The 22,983-nt window shown below is 46.5% G+C and overlaps 1 protein-coding gene across 3 annotated transcripts; it reads left to right on the plus strand.

Annotated features, from left to right (window-relative positions):
- Positions 1-11,017: 11,017 nt before the first annotated feature.
- Positions 11,018-22,607, plus strand: Zmynd19 (zinc finger, MYND-type containing 19). Of its 3 annotated transcripts, none has more exons than NM_198770.3 (6): positions 11,018-11,253; positions 12,569-12,628; positions 13,463-13,569; positions 14,131-14,271; positions 19,216-19,396; positions 19,901-22,606. In NM_198770.3, exons 1-6 carry the CDS (start codon positions 11,203-11,205, stop codon positions 20,042-20,044), a joined length of 684 nt encoding a protein of 227 aa, NP_942065.1. In that variant the 5' UTR covers positions 11,018-11,202; the 3' UTR covers positions 20,045-22,606. The 3 variants fall into 3 exon arrangements, with proteins under 3 accessions (NP_942065.1, XP_063139992.1, XP_063139991.1); XM_063283922.1 differs by lacking the exon at positions 11,018-11,253 and adding an exon at positions 11,356-11,607 and having other exon boundaries at positions 19,901-22,607; XM_063283921.1 differs by lacking the exon at positions 11,018-11,253 and adding an exon at positions 11,716-11,849 and having other exon boundaries at positions 19,901-22,607.
- The last annotated feature ends 376 nt before the right edge of the window (positions 22,608-22,983 follow it).

Raw genomic sequence — 22,983 nt, forward strand, 5'->3', positions numbered from 1 at the left:
CCCAGTGAACTAGTCTGTTGGGGGGAGGGTGGCAATGGGGGGAGGATGGGGAGGGGAACACCCATAAGGAAGGGGAGGGGGGAGGGGGATGTTTGCCTGGAAACCGGGAAAGGGAATAACACTCGAAATGTAAATAAGAAATACTCAAGTTAATAAAAAAAAAAGGGGGCTGGAGAGATGGCTCAGTGGTTGAGAGCACTGACTGACTGCTCTTCCAGAGGTCCTGAGTTCAAATCCTAGCAACCACATGGTGGCTCACAACCATCTGTAATGAGATCTGATGCCCTCTTCTGGTGTATCTGAAGGCAGCTACAGTGTGCTTATGTATAATAAATATTTAAAAAAAAAAAAAAGACACGTGCACCACCACATCTCCACCTCTCTCCAATTAAAAAGAAAAGATTTGTTTCTGAGACAGGGCTTCTCTGAATAACCCTGGCTAAGAACTCACTCTGTACACCAGGCTAGCCTTGAACTCAAAGAGCTGTTCGCCTCTGCTTCTCAAATGCTGAGATTAAAGACATGCTCCACCGTACACATTTTTAAAACGAGGTTAAATTGTATGTATGTGGGGTTTCTTGTTTTTAATGTATTTATATAAGTCCACTGTAGCTGTCTTCAGACACACCATTAGAGGGTGTCAGATCCCATTACAGATGGTTGTGAGCCACCATGTGGTTGCTGGGAATTGAACTCAGGACCTCTGGAAAACAGTCAGTGTTCTTAACAGTTGAGCCATCTCTGTAGTCCCCTATGCATGTGTTTCTATGTGCAGGTATATGTGGTGTTCATGAAGGCCAGATGTTGGATTCAGTAGAGCTGAAATTACAGACTTTTGAGAATTGCCATGTAGATGCTAAGAACTGAACCCAGACCTCTGCAAACACAGCAAGTGTTTCGGACTACCGAGCCAGCTCTCCACCCACTCCCCCTTTCAATTTGAGGTTTTATTTATTTTTTTCACATGGAGGAGAATGGCAGAGACAAGTGGAGTAAGAGAGGGAGGAGAGAGAGAGAGAGAGAGAGAGAGAGAGATCTTTATTTTTAATTGTTTTTCAATATGTATGTGTACTTGTATGTGGATGCTCAGAGAGGCCAAAAGAGGGTCTCTAACTCCCTGAAGCTAGCTGTGAGCCTCCTAACATGGGTGCTAGGAAAAAGCTTTGGATCCTCTGTAAGAGTAGCAAATTCACTGAAGCACTAAGCCATCTAATTACCCTAAACAGAGGTCTTGAGAATGCTCAGATATGAGCCTCAAATAGACCCAGATGAGCACAGGGATATGGTAACTTGGCTGTTTCAGCATCAGTTGTCACGTGCCCTGCCATGCCGACTTATTTGTGTAGCTGAAACTGGGCAGTCTCAGACAGGAGGCTTTTGTACACAGGCTGGCATTTGGTAAGAATGGGATGACCAAGATATTGATGGCCCTCACACAACTGCCAGTTTTTTCTGGAGTTGGCCAGGTGTCTCCTTTGTGGTCTCTTTTTGATGTGGGGCATCCACCAGAGAAGACTGCTCAGACATAGGTTTAAGGCTGTAGAAGGTCTTTTTTTTTTTTTTTTTTCTTTTTTTCAGAGCTGGGGACCTAGGGCCTTGCGCTTGCTAGGCAAGCGCTCTACCACTGAGCCAAATCCCCAACCCCTGTAGAAGGTCTTTTTTAGTGGTGGCTACACTGGGTGTTTGGGATCTCAATGTAGCACTGCTTTTTTTTTTAAATTATTTATTTTATTTATACGAGTCCACTGTAGCTGTCTTCAGACACACCAGAAGAGGGCATCAGATCCCATTACAGATGGTTGTGAGCCACCACGTGGTTGCTGGGAATTGGACTCAGGACCTCTGGAAGAGCAGTCGGGGCTCTTAACCGCTGAGCCATCTCTCCAGTTTTTTTCATTTTTTAAATATATTTTATGTCTGCACACTAAAAGAGGGTATCAGATCTCACAGGACATCAGATCTTGTGGTGTAGTGTAGTGTAGTGTAGTGTAGCTGGAATTGAACTCAAGAACTCTCGAAGAGCAGTCAGTACTCTAAACCACTGAGCCATCCCTCCAGAACCAATGATAGTAATAATTTGAAACAATTTAACCACCCAACAGTAAAACTGACCAGCAGGATCCACCAGCTAGATTTCAAGATTTATTTTATTCATATGAGTACAGTGTAGCTGTCAGACACACCAGAAGAGGGCATTGGATCCCATTACAGGTGGTCGTGAGCCACCATGAGGTTGCTGGGAACTGAACCAGGACCTCAGGAAGAGCAGTCTTAACCACAGTCAGTGCTCTTCCAGAGCCTTCTCTTCAGCCCCCACCTAGATTTCAAAATCATTAGCTAGTTATTCAAAGTCACTACGTCTACAACATATTACAACTTGAGTTTTTTAAGAGTTATTTTATATATGTGAGTGCACTGTCACTGTCTTCAGACACACCAGAAGAGGGTATCGGACCCCATTACAGATGGTTGTGAGCCACCATGTGGTTGCTGGGATTTGAACTCAGGACCTCTGGAAGAGCAGTCTTAACCACTCTTAACCTCTGAGCCATCTCTTTAGCCCCTAAAACTTGAGTTTTATGATGCTAAAAAAAAAAAGCCACTAAGTTTAGGGGGTTGCTTTTTTGTTGTTGTTTCAGGTTTTTGTTGTTCTTGTTTTTTGAGACAGGGCCTCTACATAACCCTAGCTGTCCTGGAACTATGTAGACCAGACAAGCCTCAAGCTCATTGCTGGGATTAAAGGCATGCACCACTACGCCCACAGTGTTTTTATTTTTTTAGAGCAGAGTCCTTATAACCCAGGGTGGCCTTGAACTCTGATCCTGTTACTTTCACATTGAGAATGCTGGGACTATAGACATGTGCTTGTTTCTTCTGGGAACTAAACCCAAGACGTCCTTGTTTACTAAGCTAAGCTACCATTTAATCTACATGCCTCCCCAGCCCTAAGGTTGCTTGTTATGAAGCAAATTGGAAGAGAAACTAGTACCTACAAATGAGACATTGCCACAACAAAATTCTAAAAGGTAGTATTGGGCTAGTTGGTGTGTTTGCTGCCTAAGCAGGAGAACTTCATTGTATCCCCAGGACTCAGGTCAAAAACGAAAACACAGCAACCAACAAACCAACCAAGAGGTATGGAGGCTAAAGAGCTGCCTCAGTGGTCCTGAGGGTACTGGCTTCTCTTCTACAGTTGGAGTCCTAGCACTCACATGGCAGCCCACAGCCTGTAACTCTAGTGGCAGTCCCAGGGGCTCCAATGCCCTCTTCTGTCCTCCGAGGGCACCAGCACACATGGGAGGTGTGGTAAGCAAGCCCATAATGCCAGCTCTAGGAAGGCAGAGACAGGAGGACTCCTGCGGTTCTCTGACCAGCCAGTCTAAACAAATGTGTGAGCTCTGGTCTCAGAGAAATATGCTGTTTGCAAAAGTGAGGTGGAGGGGGCTAGGGATTTAGCTCAGTGGTAGAGCGCTTACCTAGGAAGCGCAAGGCCCTGGGTTCGGTCCCCAGCTCCGAAAAAAAAAAAAAAAAAAAAGAACCAAAAAAAAAAAAAGTGAGGTGGAGGAATGGCTTATGCTCTAAGATCAAGAATCGACAAATGGGATCTCATAAAACTGCAAAGCTTCTGTAAGGCAAAGGACACTGTGGTTAGGACAAAACGGCAACCAACAGATTGGGAAAAGATCTTTACCAATCCTACAACAGATAGAGGCCTTATATCCAAAATATACAAAGAACTCAAGAAGTTAGACCGCAGGGAGACAAATAACCCTATTAAAAAATGGGGTTCAGAGCTAAACAAAGAACTCACAGCTGAGGAATGCCGAATGGCTGAGAAACACCTAAAGAAATGTTCAACATCTTTAGTCATAAGGGAAATGCAAATCAAAACAACCCTGAGATTTCACCTCACACCAGTGAGAATGGCTAAGATCAAAAACTCAGGTGGCAGCAGATGCTGGCGAGGATGCGGAGAAAGAGGAACACTCCTCCATTGTTGGTGGGATTGCAGACTGGTACAACCATTCTGAAAATCAGTCTGGAGGTTCCTCAGAAAATTGGACATTGAACTGCCTGAGGATCCAGCTATACCTCTCTTGGGCATATACCCAAAAGATGCCCCAACATATAAAAAAGACACGTGCTCCACTATGTTCATCGCAGTCTTATTTATAATAGCCAGAAGCTGGAAAGAACCCAGGTACCTTTCAACAGAGGAATGGATACAGAAAATGTGGTCTACACAATGGAATATTACTCAGCTATCAAAAACAATGACTTTATGAAATTCGTAGGCAAATGGTTGGAACTGGAAAATATCATCCTGAGTGAGGTAACCCAATCACAGAAAAACACACATGGTATGCACTCATTGATAAGTGGCTATTAGCCCAAATGCTTGAATTACCCTAGATGCCTAGAACAAATGAAACTCAAGACAGATGATCAAAATATGAATGCTTCACTCCTTCTTTAAAAGGGGAACAAGAATACCCTTGCCAGGGAATAGAGAGGCAAAGTTTAAAACAGAGGCAGAAGGAAAACCCATTCAGAGCCTGCCCCACATGTGGCCCATACATATATAGCCATCCAATTAGACAAGATGGATGAAGCAAAGAAGTCCAGGCCAACAGGAGCTAGATGTAGATCGCTCCTGAGAGACACAGCCAGAATACAGCAAATACAGAGGCGAATGCCAGCAGCAAACCACTGAACTGAGAATAGGACCCCCGTTGAAGGAATCAGAGAAAGAACTGGAAGAGCTTGAAGGGGCTCGAGACCCCATATGTACAACAATGCCAAGCAACCAGAGCTTCCAGGGACTAAGCCACTACCTAAAGACTATACATGGACTGACCCTGGACTCTGACCTCATAGGTAGCAATGAATAGCCTAGTAAGAGCACCAGTGGAAGGGGAAGCCCTGGGTCCTGCTAAGACTGAACCCCCAGTGAACTAGATTGTTGGGGGGAGGGTGGCAATGGGGGGAAGATGGGGAGGGGAACACCCATAAAGAAGGGGAGGGGAGGGATTAGGGGGATGTTTGCCCGGAAACTGGGAAAGGGTATAACACTCGAAATGTAAATAAGAAATACTCAAGTTAATAAAAAAAAAAAAGTGAGGTGGAGGAAACTGGAAAGATGGCTCGGCCACTGTGTTTGCAGTGGACCTGGGTTTGATTTCCAGCATCAACATGGTGGCTCACAATGTTATAAAACTCCAGCTCTTAGGCAGCCAACCCATTTTCTAGTTTCCAAAAGCACCAGGCACACATGTAGCACACAGACTTATCTGAAGCAAAGTACTCATACACATTGTCTCAGTTAGGGTTTACTGCTGTGAACAGACCCATGACCAAGGCAACTCTTGTTAGAACAACATTTAATTGGGGCTGGCTTACAGGTTCAGAGGTTCAGTCCATCATCATCAACGTGGAAACATGGCAACATCCAGGCAGGCATGGTACAGGAGGAGCTGAGAGTTCTACATCTTCATCTTAAGGCTGCTAGCAGAATACTGACTTCCAAGTAGCTATGATGAGGGTCTTGAAGGCCATGACCACAGTGACACACCCACTCCAACAGGGCCATACCTTTTAATTATGTCACTCCCTGGGCCAAGCATGTACAAACCATCACATACATTAAAAAAAAACATTTTTTTTAATGTGGAGAGCTTTTGAGGAAGATACTTGACCTCTGGCTTTCACACACACACACACTTGTATCATATGTAACAAACATAAATGGAGCACTGACTTTGGAGCCAGCAGTGGGAGCATGAAGGATACAGAGTCGACTGGTACAGGGACTGGTGACTTAAATGGCATGGAGGAGTTAAGTTGCTCATCTCAGAGCAGCCAGGGAATCAATGTTGTACTGCACTGCACATCTTTAATCCTAGCACTCAGGGGGCAGAGGCAGGCAGATCTCTGTGAGTTTAAAGTCTGCCTGGACTACATAGTGAGCTCTGTCTCCAACTCTCCCCCACAAAAAGATACATCCCTAATGACCTACTTTCACCCCCAAGTCCTACCTCCAACTCTTAAAATTTCCATCATATTGAGAATCCACCAATTGTTTAATTCATGGATAAAACTATGATTTCATCACCCATCAACAATTTCACTCAGCAGTAGGGCACCCAGTCTTTTTCACACATGAATCTTCTGAGGCTATTGGCAGCATTAGAAACAAGACTGACACAAATGCTGCCATTTCTAACAACCTGAGTTTTGTTTTCATTTAGAGAGCCCCTACCTGGAGGAAGCCAAGATTCTTTCTTTTTCTCTTTATTATTTTAACTGTGCATGTATCTGTGTGTGTTTCATAGGCAGAATGCAAGTGCCCACAGAGGTCAGGCAGTTGTAAGCTGCCTAATGTGGGTGCTGGGAATTTAACTCAGGTTCTCTTAACCACTGAACCATGTCTCCAGTCCCAGAAGCCAAGATTTTTTTGTCTTTTTTTTTTTGCTTGTTGTGACAGGGTTTCTCTGCATAGTCATGCTTGAGTATCCTGAAAGTCACTCTGTAGACCAGGCTGACCTTTACACACACACACACACACAGAACCCTGAGGTTGGAGACATGGCTTAGCACTGAGTTAAGATTCACCTGTTTTTGTCTCTCGAGTACTAGAATTAAAGGCATGAGCTAGTAAGCTCAGCTGCCAAAGTGATTTAATTTTTTGTTTTAATTTACTTATCTATCTACCTACCTGTACCTAGCAAGACATGGTCTGTCTATGAACTTGCAATGTAGATGAGGCTGGCTTTGAACTCACAGAGATCCTCCACCTCCTTTATTTGTAGTAAAGGCATGTACCACCACATCTGGCTTATTTATTATTGGGAGAAGTGTATGCATGCCACAGCCCTATTGAGGAATCAGAGGATGACCTTCTAGAGTCAAAGAATCAGTTTTTCCCTTCTATCATTTTAAGTCTCAGGGATCAAACACAGATCATATGGTTGGGCAGCAAGCGCTTTTACTTTTATAGTTATGAAGTTCAGGGACTTGTTTGATCACCAGGCCTGTGTCCACCGAGCCACCTTGCTAGCCTCGTTGCCAGTGAACGTATCTCTCTTCCATTCTAGAGTGTCTCTTGGCCATCTTCGTCTTGCTTGCAAGAGCTGTTTCTTTTAAAAATTGTTTTTCATACAGGATTTCACTTAGTCCAGGCTGGCCTTGAATTTCTTATAGAACTAAGAATGACCATGAAGACCTGATTCTCTGACCTCCACATCCCAAATTCTGAGGTTTCAGGCCTGTTCGCTTTCTTTTCTTTTTTAAAAGAAGGTATCTTGTCGTATAGTTCAGTTTAGCTCAGAACTTGCTGCAGATCCCATGCAATTTGCTACAGTCTAGAATGGTTTCAAACCTCCCTACTTCTGCCTCATCCATGCTTAGAATTTCAGCCATATGCCTCAACACTGACTCTTTTTTTTTTTTAAGATTTATTCATTTATTATATATAAGTACACTGTAGCTGTCTTCAGACACACCAGAAGAGGGCATCGCATCCCATTACAGATGGTTGTGAGCCACCATGTGGTTGCTGGGATTTGAACTCAGGTCCTCTGGAAGAGCAGTCGGTGCTCCTAACCACTGAGCCATCTCTCCGGCTCTCTAAATCCATTGCTTCACTGTCTGTTGTCCCCATTCTGTGTCTATCACAAATGCCTGCCAGGAACAGCCCTTTTCTGGTTTCTAGGCCACCACCCTGTCTGGGTGTCCTTCCTAGCAGACATCTTAGTTGTCCTGGTTGAGCTGTGCTCTTTCCAGTTATCTTCACCCTTGATGTAAGCACGTCCAAGGTTCAGCCTATTCTCTCTCTTTGTCATTTCCTCCATAGTGATCTTACCCAGTTTTAGGTTTCTCTGTGTTTTTAATGTTTCTGGCCCTCTGAAACTCATGTTAAGAAGCATTCAGGGGGGTAGAGAGTTAAGAGCAGTGGTTAAGAGCACTGATTGCTGGGGCTGGAGAGATGGCTCAGTGGTTAAGAGCACTGACTGCTCTTCCAGAGGTCCTGAGTTCAGTTCCCAGCAACCACATGGTGGCTCACAACCATCTGTAATGGGATCTGATGCCCTCTTCTGGTGTGTCTGAAGACAGCTACAGTGTACTTATATATAATAAATGAACCAAGAAAAAAAATAAGAGTCAAGAATACTTGATGTTCTTGCAGAGGACCTGAGTTCAGTTCTCAGCACCCACTTGACAGTTCATAACCATCTGTGACTCCAGTTCCAGGGCATCCAATAACTTCCTCAGGTCTCTTCCAGGCACTGCATGCGCGTGTGTGTGTGTATGTGTGTATTCATATTCATGCACAAAAATAATTTAAAACCTAATATATAGAATATAGAATATAAAACAATAATAACTTAAAATAGAAGTCAAGTGCCAGGATCCAGTAAGTAGCTATGCTTGCTGTCAAGCCTGATGACCTGAGCTTAGTCCCTGAATATCAACATGGTAGAGAGAACAGAATGTCCACAAGTTATCTCACTGCAACATGTGCATGCACACACAAGGACAGTCACACGTACCGTGAATAACTAATAAAAAAGTTAAAAGAAGTTGAGTATGTTGGTACACATCATAAACTTCCTGTCATTTAGAACAGAAGAGCTATTTTGAGATGGCTCAATGGTTTAAAGTACTTGCTGCCAAGCTTGACTCTAAGACTGATCACCGATGAACTCATCAAAGGAGTACCAATGCCCAAAAGTTCTCTTCTTCTTTTTTTTTTTTTTTTTTCTTTTTTTCGGAGCTGGGGACCGAATCCAGGGCCTTGCGCTTGCTAGGCAAGCGTTCTACCACTGAGCTAAATCCCCAGCCCCCAAAAGTTCTCTTCTTTTTAACAATTTATTTATTTTATGTATGAGTGCTCTATCTGCACGTACACCTGCATTGCAAAAGAGGGCATCAGATCCCACTACAGATGGTTATGAGCCACCATTCAGTTGCTGGGAATTGAACTCAGGACCTCTGGAAGAGCAGCCAGTGCTCTTAACCTATGAGCTATTTCTCTAGTACAAAAGTTGTCTTCTGATACATGCACTCACAAAATAAGTATAAAAAATCATGTTCAAATTTAACCTCCAACGAAACAGTATCCAACGACGATGAGGTAATCAGAGTTCTTCCCTCACGGATAGGTTACAACTGTGTTTGTTTTCAGACAGGGTTTCTCTGTGTAACCCTGGCTGTCCTGGAACTCACTCTGTAGATCAGGGTGGCCTTGAACTCAGAGAGCAACCTGCCTTTGCCTCCCAAATGCTGGGATTAAAAGCAGACATGCCTGGTTTCCAGCTGGTATTCTCACCAATGAAGATTACCTATCGGCTGGGTAGAAAGACTGAAACGGAGTTCAGGAGATCAGATCTTTAATAATGCCAGCTACAGAGTGCACAGATGACTTAGTGGTTAAGAGCACTTGCTCCTGAACTCAGTTCTCAGCACCGAAAGGAGGTTTACAATCATTAACTCTTGTCCCAGGGAACTTGACACCTTCTTTTGGTCTCCAAGGACACTGCACACACGATACACATACATACATGCAGGCAAAACACTAATACACATAACCTAAAAAAACAAAAGGGTCTTCTATAGTGAGGGAAGCTGGAATATGGTAGCAATCTAGTAGTAACTGAAGAATAAAGGACTATTATAATATCTGTATCTATTATGTCTTGTTCCCTTTAAGGGAATAAATAGTCCCTGAGCTCAGGGGGTGGGTATTTTTGATTTAGCAGATTAGTGAAGGCACTAAATAGGTTGCAAAGCCATAATTTAGGATCTAATCTTACTTCTGCAGGCACCCCACCTTGTGGCTTCCTCATACCCACTCATCAGCTTAAGGGTACTCAATAGGGTATGAGGTATGGCCAATCTCCTCTACAAGGGCAGCCTCTGGGATCTAACAGGTGTATCCTGGGTCTCCTTTCGTCTTTTTTTTTTTTTTTTTTTTTTTCCGGGGCTGGGGACCCAGGGCCTTGTGGTTGCTAGACAAGCGCCCTACCGCTGAGCCAAATCCCCAACCCCCTGGGTCTCCTTTCAAGTTATGTGGGATGTGTTGAATTACTATTTTGGAGGAATATGCAAGAACAAATTGTTTTATTACCAGGGAGCGCACTTTGCATCATCCTAAGCATTCCACCTCTTATTAAAAAGTTCTCTTATCCACAAGTCTGAAGAGGCTAACGGAACAGGTGCGGTTTGAGCAGAAAAGCACCTGGGAGTAATGTTAAGCACCAAGGGCTGAGAGGAGATCTAGCTTTACTCGACAATCCTTTGCTCCCGGTAATTCCAAACTGGAACAAAGAGAGGTAGAAACATTTGCAGATCCTCTGATGCCTGAGGTCACCTTGAAGCAGGTGGAGTCTAGCCCTGGGCTCGAACTCTAGGCCTTATCAGCTTTGTCAGGATTCCAGACTACCAGATCTCCCTTTTCCGGGGACAGATACCCGCCCTAGCCTCCCGCTCCTTCCCGAAGGTTTTATCCTTTCTAGGAGACCTAAGGCGCTTGGGTTCCAGGAAGCATCGAGTAGGTACTCGCCGCTGCCTCGCAGGATGATTCTGGAGACCTGGACGACCCATACAGCATCCTGCTAGCCGGTAACCACCAGGTAACGACAGACGTTCTACGCCGTGCACAACTTAGAGACCCGAACGCAAGCAGCTATTGTCAGGAAGAAGCCACGACCTACTGCGCTCACTCACGCGCCCCAGCCGCGGCCGCAGCGCGCACAAAGCTTCCCGCGAAATTGACGTTGCGCCGGCCGCCGCGCAGGCGCCGCCCCCGGCTCGCCCCTCCCCCGCACTTGGGTCTTTTTCATTGCGCCTGCGCCTGTTTCCTATTTTCATTGGTTATTTGGCCGCGGCGCGCCACGACCGGCGAAGGGCGCGTCTCGTGATTGGTCGGCCGCCGCCGGTGGGGGGTGTGTCCCGGGTGCGCCCCGCCCTCTGCTCCGCTCGCTGGGGTGCGCGCGGCGGTGGCGGCGGCGCGTGGCAGGTCCGGCGGGCGCGAGGCGGCGGCGGTGGCCCGATCCTGGCCCAGCCTCGTCCGCCCGTGGCCCGCCCGGCCTGACCCCGGCCCCGGCCTGACCCGGAGTGCCGCGGCCTCGCTACGGCCCGACCCGGTCCGGTCCGGAGCCTCCCGAGGGAGCGGCTCCGCCTGCCCAGAGCGCAGGCCCGGCCATGACCGACTTTAAATTGGGCATCGTGCGGCTCGGCCGGGTGGCCGGGAAGGTGAGCGGTGTGGAGCGGCGGCGAGGCCTGCGCGGGCTGGGGCACCAGGGCGAGCAGCTGCGCGGGCCTGCATGGTCCGGGCGCCGCCTTCCTCGCGGGAGTCTTCCCCGCGGCCGGGGGCGCGCCCCTCGGCCTCAGGACTCGTGTGGGACTGGCTGGTGCGGAACAGTTGCCGGGGTTCATCCTCTCCCTCCTCGGGCACCTGCGGCGGCTCCGGCGGCCGGGCTGCACCTGCGACCGCACGCTTTAAACGCGGCGGCCTCCCGCCGTGACGCTCTTGGCCCGAAGCTCTGAGGCGAGCGGAGCAGCCGGTCCGCGGTAGCCCTCGGCGGCGCGTTTTAACGTTGACCAAAGGTTGGCCACGTTCGGTCACTCGAGTCACAGGCTTTCCTAGAGCACAGACGAAGAGCCAGGGCCCTGATCTTGGTAGGCTTTAAGGCTCTCAGATGCTCCTCGCCTGGGCCACCACCCACCACATGTTGAAGCTGGGCTTCGTGTCATGGTGCTGTTCAGGAACTGTGGACCTTAAGTCTGTTCCTTCCACCAGTGGCGGCGGCTGCTAGTGGGAGAGAGGAGCAGACAGAAAGTAGAGGCAGGTAACTGAGATCCTAGAAAGAGCTTCCAGGAAAGTAAAAGCAACCTGTGTTGAGCTTAGGAAAGAACTACTGGAACTTTCTAACTGGGGAGGGGTGGGAGACTTTTACTCCGCAATTATTTGCAGGAGTTTGGGCCATTAAAGCTTTTATTAGGAATATTTGAGACCAGGTGAAGAAGGGCTATCCAGTTAGCACATGGAATAACTATCCATCTACTGAACAAACATCACTTGGAACCTGATGTTCTTAGCCCCGTTCCCTTCCTCTACTCCACTAGACATGTTTGAGTTTCCGGGTGCATTAAAAGCTCAGTGCCACTTGTTAGGGACCGTCTATCAGGTGTGGATGGGCTCTGAAGCCTAATTACCCACACTGGTACATGTGGTCATGTTTTGCTTTTAACATACTTGAAAGGATTTTTCTTTTCTTTTTTGAGGAAGAATCTCACTCTATGGTCCTGGTTGTTTAGGAACTCACAGGAGGGTTCTGTCTGCCAGTACTTTCGAGTGTTGGGATTAAAGGTGTGTACCACCATGCCCAGTTTGAACTGCACTTTGATTGCAGGCTGTGCCAAATGACTCTGAGCAAGGCCCCACTTAAGATGTGGTTTCTTTCTGTCTCATTGGACAGTATTACAGATTCCTGCTGCTGCAAGTTATGCTGTTACTGTTTCTTAGGTGGGTCTCAGATGTAATTTTTGAAACATGGTTTATTTGCAGACCAAATACACGCTGATAGATGAGCAGGACATACCACTGGTGGAGAGCTACTCCTTTGAGGTGAGCATTACTGTTTGGTGCCCAGGAGGAATGAGAAATGAATTTCCTTCCTTGTTCTGGGAGAACAAGAGGATACCACTGATATGATATTTAGCTCCAAAGCAGGTTGTGACAACCTGGACACTGCTGGCTAGTAGAGCCCATTGTGACCTCCTTTCCTGAATACTGGTCTTTGAAAACTCCCTGTTTTGTTGTGTTTATGGTTACATGTTTGTTAAACCAAGTGAGCACACACCTTTGCACCCTAACTAGGGAGACCATCTTGCCCTCACTGTTCTTGGTCAAGAACTACCACCTCTCTGGCTGGTGGCCTTTTGGCGAGTGGGGGATGGGGGTAAGGTTTTGTTCTCCCCAAGCCAGCTGTGAATACTCAAATCTCCTTGTCTCCGTTACCTGAGTTCTGAGATTACAGATGTGCACTATCACAGCCAACATGGGCTTTTTCCCCCTCAAGTGTTTTATTCCCTGAGTTTATTTATGTGTATTAATGTTGATCTGAGTATCTGCATGGGTCACAGACGGTTGTGAGCTACCAGGTGGCTGGCTGTAGGGAATCAAGCCCAGGGTCCTCTGAAAGAGCAGCCAATTCTCTTAACTGCTTAGCCATCTCTAGCTCCCCATCGTCTCTTCTGGCCTTTTTTGAGGATAGAAAAAATTTACTTCTTGGTGTCCACAGCATTTTGCAAGTTGTTGGTCAGGGTGTGCTCCCTGTACTTTTGGGGTCCTAGGAGCAGGATATCATCTGTACCTCTGGAGCTTTTCTGAGCTGGATTTGAAGTGTGCTGAGAGGTAAAGGCTTTCCAACAGATGCGCTCTGCTCTGTCCTCTGCCCAGGCTCGGATGGAAGTAGACGCTGATGGAAACGGTGCTAAGATATTTGCATATGCCTTTGACAAAAACCGGGGAAGGGGCTCGGGCAGGCTTCTGCATGAGCTGCTATGGTGAGTATTTTCCAACTGAGAAGTCTCCCCACCTAAGCCCCATGTGAGCTGTGATGTGCACAGTGTGCCTAAAGAGAGCATTCTACTCAGTGGGGTCAGACTCAACCTTATCTTCTCTGAGCCTGGGAGTTTATTTTGTGACCTTTGCCACTAACCCAAAGGGATGACTAATGTACATGTCACTTAAACAGCGAGTGGGACTCGAGACCTGTGGTCCTCTGGGGAGTCAGTCATAGGTTACATCCTTAGAAAAGGGGCCATTGATCCTAGATGGGGAAGGTGGGGTTTGAAATGTTGATAGCATCCAAATGGGAAACTTATCTCTAGGTAATTTTGTTGGTTTGGGGGTTCTCTCCATTGCCCTGGGAGGCAAGCCCTTAAATCCAGGTGCAGAATCATTAACCAGCCTGTGTGGGCCATAGACTGATGACGTGCTTGGCTTTCTGGTATGCTACTTCAGGATAAGGGCCCAGTTCAGACCGTATGACTGATATTTCTGTGTTTGGACATTGATGCTTGAGGGTCTTGCCCTCAAGAAAAAAAAAAATCTGTCTTCCCTAGGGAACGACACAGGGGAGGTGTGGCTCCCGGGTTTCAGGTGGTACATCTCAATGCTGTGACTGTGGACAATCGCCTGGACAACCTGCAGCTTGTACCATGGGGCTGGCGACCCAAAGCTGAAGAGACCTCCAGCAAACAAAGGTGGGTCTTCCCTAGTCAGCACCTGTACTTGAAGGGTCATTACGTGTTTCTGTGTTACCTGTTTTGTGCTTTTACTATGAGTGCTGCAGGACTTTGATATATGACCCGTCACTGCCCGTGGGTGAGGACTTTGCTTTATGGGAAGAATTTTTCATTTATATTTTGTTTTGGAAACAGGGTCTCTCTATCCCTTGCTGTTTTGGGATTCGTTATGTATACCAGGTCTTGAAATCACAGCAGTCCTCCTTTGCCTCTCCTGTGCTAGGATTAAAGATGCATATATACCTCCATGCTTAGCTAATTTTTTAAAAGATTTATTTTATTTATGTGAGTACACTGTCACTGTCTTCAGACTCACCAGAGGGCATCATATCCCATTGTAGATGGGTGTGAGCCACCATGTGGTTGCTGGGAATTGAACTCAGGACCTCTGGAAGAGCAGTCAGTGCTCTTAACCGCTGAGCCATCTCACCAGCCCAAGAGATATTTTAAAAATGAAATTAAAAATGATTTTTCTTAAAGATTTATTTTATGTATATAAGTACACTGTAGCTGTCTTCAGACACACCAGAAGAGGGCATCAGATCTCATTAGAGATGGTTGTGAGCCACCATGTGGTTGCTGGGAATTGAACTCAGGACCTCTGGAAGAGCAGTCAGTGCTCTTAACCTCTGAGCCACCTCTCCAGCCCCATGCTTAGCTAATTTTTATGATTGATTTTTGGGATTGACTTTGTGATAATATACTGTAGGAATATTTTAGCTGGTGTGGTGGAATGAGAACATACCCAGAACTACAGAGTTCCCTGAGACAGGGTGGGCTTCAGTTCTGTTCCTTTGCTGAACAGCTTTCCCTGAGCATTTGAAGGAGAGGGACAAAGTAGCTTAGGAAGCTGACCTGTGTGGGGGCTTCTCAGTTCCCTGGTCCTGAAGATAGTGCTGAACACACTTTTGTATTCTGGAGGGCCATGTTCCTCCTAACCCTCCTCAACTCATCACAGGGAACTTCATGAAGCCCTGGAGAAGAGCTGGGGGAAATGGTTAGGGAAATTTGAACTCATAGTCCCAAGCCACACGGGCATCATTTACCTGCTTATAGGCCTCCCCTGAGGGCTCCTGGATTTTATGTTTGAGTTAAGTCTTTAAGAAGCCTTCTTTGGCATTTACCACTCCAACAGATGCTTGTATTATTAACAAGGTTGGCATTGTAGATAGCGGATAGATCTTTATAGCGAATGTCTTCAGGTGATGCCCAAGCCCCGTGTGCTGCGGATAGGACATGTGGCATACAGTTCTGAACTTGATGCTTAGTGTTGGTCTCCAGGTCCTCAGAAGACAGTTGCCAGGCTCCTTCACTCTGGCAGAGTGTGAAGGCAGCCCTGTGGGGGTCTCAGGCTTTGTTTTCTACCTGGTGTCAGAGGTTTTGAGTCTTCAGTTCTCTCACCACTCCTGTCTGTCTGTCCATCCTTCCCTACTTGCTTCCTTCCTTCCGTCCTACCCTGAGGTTCGTGTGTCTTAGGCTGGCCTCAACTTGTATAGTTAAGAAGCTGAGATTGACCTTTAACTTCCCATCCTCCTGTGAGGCAGACATCCTATTTAGTAGGGTCTGCTATATTTAATCTTCTGAACACACCTTATGATCATGAGATAGAACTACAGTTAAAGCCTCTTTTCAGAAAAGGGCAGTTACAGTTGTGGGGCTGGAAGGCTGAGGTGTGTGGTCAGGTGGTCCATTACCAGTTTCCTCAGCCACTTTTCAGAGATAAGTTTGGTTGTGGCCATGCCTTTCAGGTAGGTAGTAGTACATACCTCTTACTAGCAGAGGCAGGACCAGATTGGACCAGCATCCATGAGCATGTCTGGTATGCCCATGTAAAAGGAAGAAGAGGCGGGTTGGGGATTTAGCTCAGCGGTAGAGCGCTTGCCTAGCGAGCGCAAGGCCCTGGGTTCGGTCCCCAGCTCCGAAAAAAAAGAAGAAAGGAAAAAAAAGGAAGAAGAGGGAGAATGAATGTGTTTGTGTTAGGAGGGGAGTGCTTGGTACTGTGGGCACATGTGATCAGAAGAGGATGGCCAGTGTCCTGGTTTACTTGTGAGGGAGAGTGGGTTATTCATAAGGCTCAGTTAATTAAGCAGCTCCTGTATAGAAACCAGCCATGCCTCTCCAAAACCCCACACAATCTGCTGCACTCACCTGTGGGCAGTCAGCAGGTTATTAGGGCTGTCATGAGTAGGTTTCTTGCTGTTAATATAAAATACCATGACCAAAAGCAATGTCACAATCCATTGTTGAGAATTAAGAGCAGAAATTCAAGCAGGAAACTGGAAGCAGGAACTAAACCTTAGATCACTTGGCAGTACTGTTGTTTTGGTGTTCTCTCCATAGCTTGCTCGGTTTGCTTTCTTACACAAACCAGACCAAGTCGCCTAAGAGTAATACTGCCCACAGTGATTTGGTTCCTCCTATATTAATCCAGAAAATGCTCCACAGACATATCCTTAGGTCAGTCTGATGGTGGTAATTTCTCAGTTGAAGTTTAGTCTTTTTTTGGGGGGGGGGGGGTTCTTTTTTTCGGAGCTGGGGACCGAACCCAGGGCCTTGTGCTTGCTAGGCAAGCGCTCTACCACTGAGCTAAATCTCCAACCCCTAGTTTAGTCTTTCTAAGTGACTAGTTTTTGACAAGTTGACAAAAGCTAACCAGCACAATTGATCTTTGTTAAACACACACACACACACACACACACACACACACACACACACACACACATACACCACTTTAAGCCATACCCCATTTCTTATCTCCAGGATCTGATATTGTTATCACAGTATAAAACCTAAATTTCAACAGTATATATAAATAACTCAATGTTGAGCGTTTGAGACTTACTCATAATTTCTGTGCTATACAGGGTTTCGCAGCTCTGCCATACACAGCATACCACAACTTATCTTGTAGTCACATGCTAAGTCTGCTCCACTCATGCTTGCTACTTATCCCACAATCCTGACATTTCCAATTTGCTGGTATTTCCAACTGTGGTGTTGCCAAAACCCATTACTAAGTTTCACTGTCCAATTGAGATGCATGCCCCTTCTGGACCACAACTTTGTGCTAAATGAGAGAAAATATTTCCCATAAGGTTTCGCTTCAGTGATACTAGTCTTCTGTTAATCACAACTGAGTCTTCAGCCCCAGTGGGCCAGAACCCACAAATCTTAATTCAGATCTGTCACATGAGCACCTCCCAGTACAAGCTTTGAGGAACGCAGCTTCCCAAGCTAGGCCTCCATCCTCTATGCTTCCTTCACACTTTTCTTTCAAGATTTATTTATTATATGAGTACACTGTCTTCAGACACACCAGAAGAGGGCACTGGATCTCATAGATGGTTGTGAGCCACCATGTGGATGGTTGGGAATTGAACTCAGAGCCTTTGGAAGATCAGTCAGTGCTCCTTTCTCTCTCTCTCTCTCTCTCTCTCTCTCTCTCTCTCTCTCTCTCATGTATGTGAGTACACTTGCTGTCTTCAGACACAACAGAAGAGAGGGCATCAGATCCCATTACAGATGGCTGTGAGCTACTATGTGGTTGCTGGGATTTGAACTCAGGACCTCTGGAAGAGCAGTCAGTGCTCTTAACCGCTGAGCCACGTCTCCAGCCCCCAGTCAGTGCTCTTAACCGCTGAGCCACTTCTCACTTATCTTTTAAGCTTCCCCAGAACAGCCTATTAAGTTTGCAGCACTCAATGACTTTCCTAGCCCAAAGTTCCAAACACTTCCACAATTCTCCCCAAAAGAACATGGCCAAGTCTGTCACAGCAATGTCCTCCTCTTTGTTACTAATTTCTATATTAGTTATTTTTCTGTGGTTGTGATAAGACACTATAGCAAAAAGTAACTTAAGGAAGAAAGTTTATTTAAGATAAAGCTTGTGGGGGTTGGGGATTTAGCTCAGTGGTAGAGCGCTTGCCTAGGAAGCGCAAGGCTCTGGGTTCGGTCCCCAGCTCCGAAAAAAAAGAACCAAAAAAAAAAAAAAAAAAAAAGATAAAACTTGTGATGGATAATAATTTACTATGTCCAGGAAGCATGACAGCCAGAGTAAAAAGTTAAGCAGAGAGCACAAAGTGTAGGTATCCCAAGGTTTAGCCTTCCTCTAGTGATATTCTCCAACTGGTCTGTACCTCCTAGTCCTCCAACCAGCGCTACTAACTGGGGACCAAGTGTTTTCAAATACCTGAGGCTGGGGGCATTTCTCTTTTAGTCTACAACAGGAACTTCTTCACACAGCATGAGTCTCAGACTACAGTTCTGTCACTGCATTCAGTTACTTCAGCCAGGCATGATGGCACATGCCTTTGATCCCAGCATTCTTAGATACAGAGGCAGATGGATCTCTGAGTTAGAGGCCAGACTGGACTATAGAGCGAGTTTCAAGACAGCCAGGACTACACAGAAAACCTCTGTCTTGAAAAACAAACCAACTTCTGGCTGACTCACTTGTTCAGGAGGGATTTTAGAAAGACAGGATAGCTGTGACCTCAAAGGGGAAGTAGTAGGCTAACAGTAGTTAGTACTTCTTAGTTAGGGCAAAGGGGAGACAGATCTTACTGCAGCATCAGGTAGCCAAGCTTGCCAAACCCAGTGCCATGATGCTGTGTACCTTACTGGAGGCAGGATTCAAAAAATTTGGGGTGTTGGGTGGTGAAAGTTCTTTTTTCTAACTCTTGATTCTGTGTGTTTCACATCACGTACCCTAATCCTGCTGATTTCCCTATCCCCTAGGATTTAAAGTTTTTATTATGGCATGGTAGATACATTCAGTGTGGTGGTGGGCAATCACAACTCAAGTTGTTAGAACTGGGCAGAGCTTACTTGTCTTGGGGTCATGCTCTCTCCTTGTGCTGACCTGGTAGGCCAGAGTGCACTGAGGCCTCTGCTTTCTTTCAGGGAGCAAAGCTTATACTGGCTTGCAATCCAGCAGCTTCCCACAGACCCTATAGAAGAACAATTCCCTGTCTTGAATGTGACCCGGTATTATAATGCCAATGGGGATGTGGTGGAAGAGGAAGAAAATTCCTGTACCTACTATGAGTGTCACTATCCTCCTTGTACGGTGATTGAAAAGCAGGTACAGTATGCTACACTGAGCCCTTGGTCCCTGGACACCTCTGCCCAGCAGTCTGGATGTGTTATGATAGGTTATTCCTGTAGACCCCTGGGTAGCATGGGATGAGTCACTTTTCTGGTGTTCCTATCCAGATCTTATCTATGCCCTTCAGCCACAGCACCTGTATAGTTTCTGTTTTTATGTTTGTGTGTGTGATTTTTGAGACAAGATCTTTGGAAACCAGCCTGTCCTAGAACTCGCTATCTATACAAATTAGACTGATTGAGATATCACCATGATCCTGGATCAGACAGACATCCTTCTGCAGGGAGTACAGGAACCACCATGTCTGGCTCTTTTTAGGGAAAACAAGGGCTGGGGCTTCAATCCAGGGCCCTTGCATGTCGACCAGACACCGAACTTCATTCCCACGTAGGGTTTTATTGGGTTGATCCAGATGCTGAGATAATAGTTTTCATACATTTCATTAGTGTAATATTGAAGCCACAGTGTTCTGTGTTTCAGCTTCGAGAGTTCAACATTTGTGGGCGTTGCCAGGTGGCTCGATACTGTGGCTCTCAGTGCCAGCAGAAGGACTGGCCTGCCCACAAGAAGCACTGTAGGGAGAGGAAGCGTCCCTTCCAGCATGAGCTTGAGCCAGAGCGATGACGGGCTGAAGAGCTGCCACTGCTGCGGGTTCACAGTTTCCAGCTCATCATGAGCACAGTGGAAGACAGACTGGCAGTTGAACCTGGAGGTGCCAAAGAAGCCAGCAATGGATCCAGAGAAGCTGCCATAAGACCTCACAGCAACAAGCAGCCTGTGGGGACACTGCCCCTCCAGTTTTCACCTCCAGCAGAGACAACGGGGAGGCTCCCTAGGACCTTTCTCATTATTTATATGTTAATATGTTTGTAAACTCATGTACAGTTTTTTTGGGGGGGAGGCAAGGGGAGGGTTAGCAACTTCAAATAGAATCATTTGTTGTATTCCTCAAATGGTAAACAGACACCACTCAGCTAGAGACTGTTGTGTAGTCGAGCTTCGCTCCTGGGCAGTGGGGAGGGGGGTCCCCACTGAAAGGCTTGCACAGAGTCATGTCTAAACAGGCAGAGTAAAGGTAGAATCATTTTTGTGGCCAGTTTCTGCTCCTCAGACCCCTGTTGTCCAGCCCTTTTCTTTTGAGACAGGGTCTCTCCTGGAACTTCATAGGTAAACCAGGCTGGCCTTGAATACACAGATCCACCTGCCTTTGCCCCATGAGTGCTGGGATTAACAGACCCGGCTCACCTTTTTTTTTTTTTGTTTAGTTGAAAGGAACTAATTTTAATGAAGCTAGTTTTAATGAATGGTCTGGGAGGACTTGCCCATCACTCCAGGTTGGCCTCGAGGGCAGAGTATGTTATGGAGGAGTGCAAGGAAGGCTCTGTTCTCTCTGGTGGCAGGTGTTCTGAAGTGTTCCAGTAGGTTGGCTACTTGTCATAGTTGTTATTGCTGTGATAAAACATGAGCAAAAGTAACCTGGGAAGGAGGAATTATTTCAGCTTACAATTCCACATCACCGTCCAGTGAAGGAAGTCAGGACTAGAGCTGACGGAGAGGCTATGGAGAACTGCTACTTACTGTTTGCTCTTCGTGTCCTGCTCAGCCGAGCTTCTTGTAGTGCCCAGAATTGCCAGCCCAGGGGTGGCATTGCACAAAGTGAGCTAGGCCCTCCCAGATCAATAAAGAAAAATCAGGACAGACTGACCCACAAACCATCTAATCTAGTGGGGCCATTTTCATAATTTTCCTCTCCCAAAATGACTCCTGTTTGTATTAAGTTGACATAAAACTAACCAGCAAAATACTATATATCCCTATGTTGGTGAACTGCCACTTTGAAGCACAGAGACCCTTGGAGCCAGTAGTAAGCTGCTGCTCCTGTCCCAATTGTGGGATGGCAAAGACAGTGGGGGTGCCAGAAAGCCAAAGGGAGACTTCACTGCAGAGCTGCAGTCCCTAGGAACTTTTTTGGGGGATCCACATTCTGAGGACTGTGGCATTTTGACCATTTGCAGAAATGAATTCAACTGTGACTGGAATCTTCCCTAACTCGGTGTGACCCTCTTGTTCCAGCTCTCCCTGACTGCTGACCTGGGCAGCTCTCTGGCCTTCTGGGTGGTCTACAGTGCCCCTCGGGAGTTAAGCTCTTCCTATTGCAGCTTATCTATCACAGTCTTGGTTTTCTGTGAGCTAAATGCTCTCTGGCTGAGCACAACCCCTTGATAGCCTTAGGCCTCTGAGTCCAGCTTCTATGGCTGATTGTGCTTTTATGGTACATAGTGGCCTAGAGGGGAAGATTGAAACTCAGCATGGCACCATCCCTTGAGTGTTTAAACTCAGAGAGTTGCTTATGTCAGACCTATACCAGGAACCCTTTTGTGTTCTGAAGGTCCCCTACTCAGACCCCAGGTTGAACATCAATCTGATGTCATTGGAAAGAGGACAGATGTATATATTGTAAAATATTGCTATAGGCAGCAGCTGACGTACGCCCTCACTGTCTCCCCTTGCATAAACTACTTTTAAGAGGCCAGGGCTATTGTAGTAAAGGGATTCTGTGGGTCAAATTTCTTGGGATGACTCTAGACTACAAGTTTGTGATCTTTCCTTTAAATGGCCAGGTTAGCACTTTGTCCCCTCGCCAGCAATGGGTGCTTTACTGTCAGCTTTGATCAGAAGATTCCACCTAGAGAGCACACAGCTGACCTCAAGGCACTGCTGGTAAAGGTGGCATACATTGGGCTCACCTGTGGGTTTCCCCTATCTACACTTGGTAGCACAGCTAGTGCTGTGCAGTGAGCTGGGGTCTATCAAGTCGATGTTTACTCCCCATGTCTGTTCATCCCTGACCTCCCTCCCTCTGGTCATCCCTGCCTCATGTTCTTTAGCTGTTTAGGCTGTTCTATGAATGTTCTGGTGGTTCAAAGATGGGGCCCTTTGGCTTGTGTAGTGAGTTGGTCTACTTGGCCTTGGGACAATCTAATGCTGGAGGGATTGGGGTCTTTTCAGAATTCCTTAGGTGCCACCCTTGCTTCAGCTGCTAACTGGCCTGCAAGCTAGGCTATACAGCCATACTCTGCTTCAGTTCCAGGGCTGGATACCCAGGTGTCCTGTGAATTTGCTTCCTGGAACTGCTGTAACTAAGTGCCAAAAACTGGATGGACTAAAACGAGCTTTTTGTCTGTTGGGTCTGTCTCATGGTTTAATCAAGGTGTTTGCTACTACAGCCACTGCCAGTGCTGGGGGGAAAGTGCTGCAGGTCTCTGCATCTGGTACATTCTGGGCTCACTTAGGCATTCTTTGTCTCAGACTTCAAAGGCATACATTATGCCGTCCTCTGCATGATTCCAAAATCTCCTTTACATGAAGACTATTGGACCAGAGCTCACCTGGAGCAGCATTTTGTCTCTGTAAAGACTACATAACCGGGGTTGGGGATTTAGCTCAGTGGTAGAGCGCTTGCCTAGGAAGCGCAAGGCCCTGGGTTCGGTCCCCAGCTCCAAAAAAAAGAACCAAAAAAAAAAAAAAAAAAAAAAAAAAAACCCACATAACCAAGCTCATGA

The sequence above is a fragment of the Rattus norvegicus genome, chromosome 3 (assembly GCF_036323735.1).
Source record: "Rattus norvegicus strain BN/NHsdMcwi chromosome 3, GRCr8, whole genome shotgun sequence".
Lineage (NCBI taxonomy): Eukaryota > Metazoa > Chordata > Mammalia > Rodentia > Muridae > Rattus > Rattus norvegicus.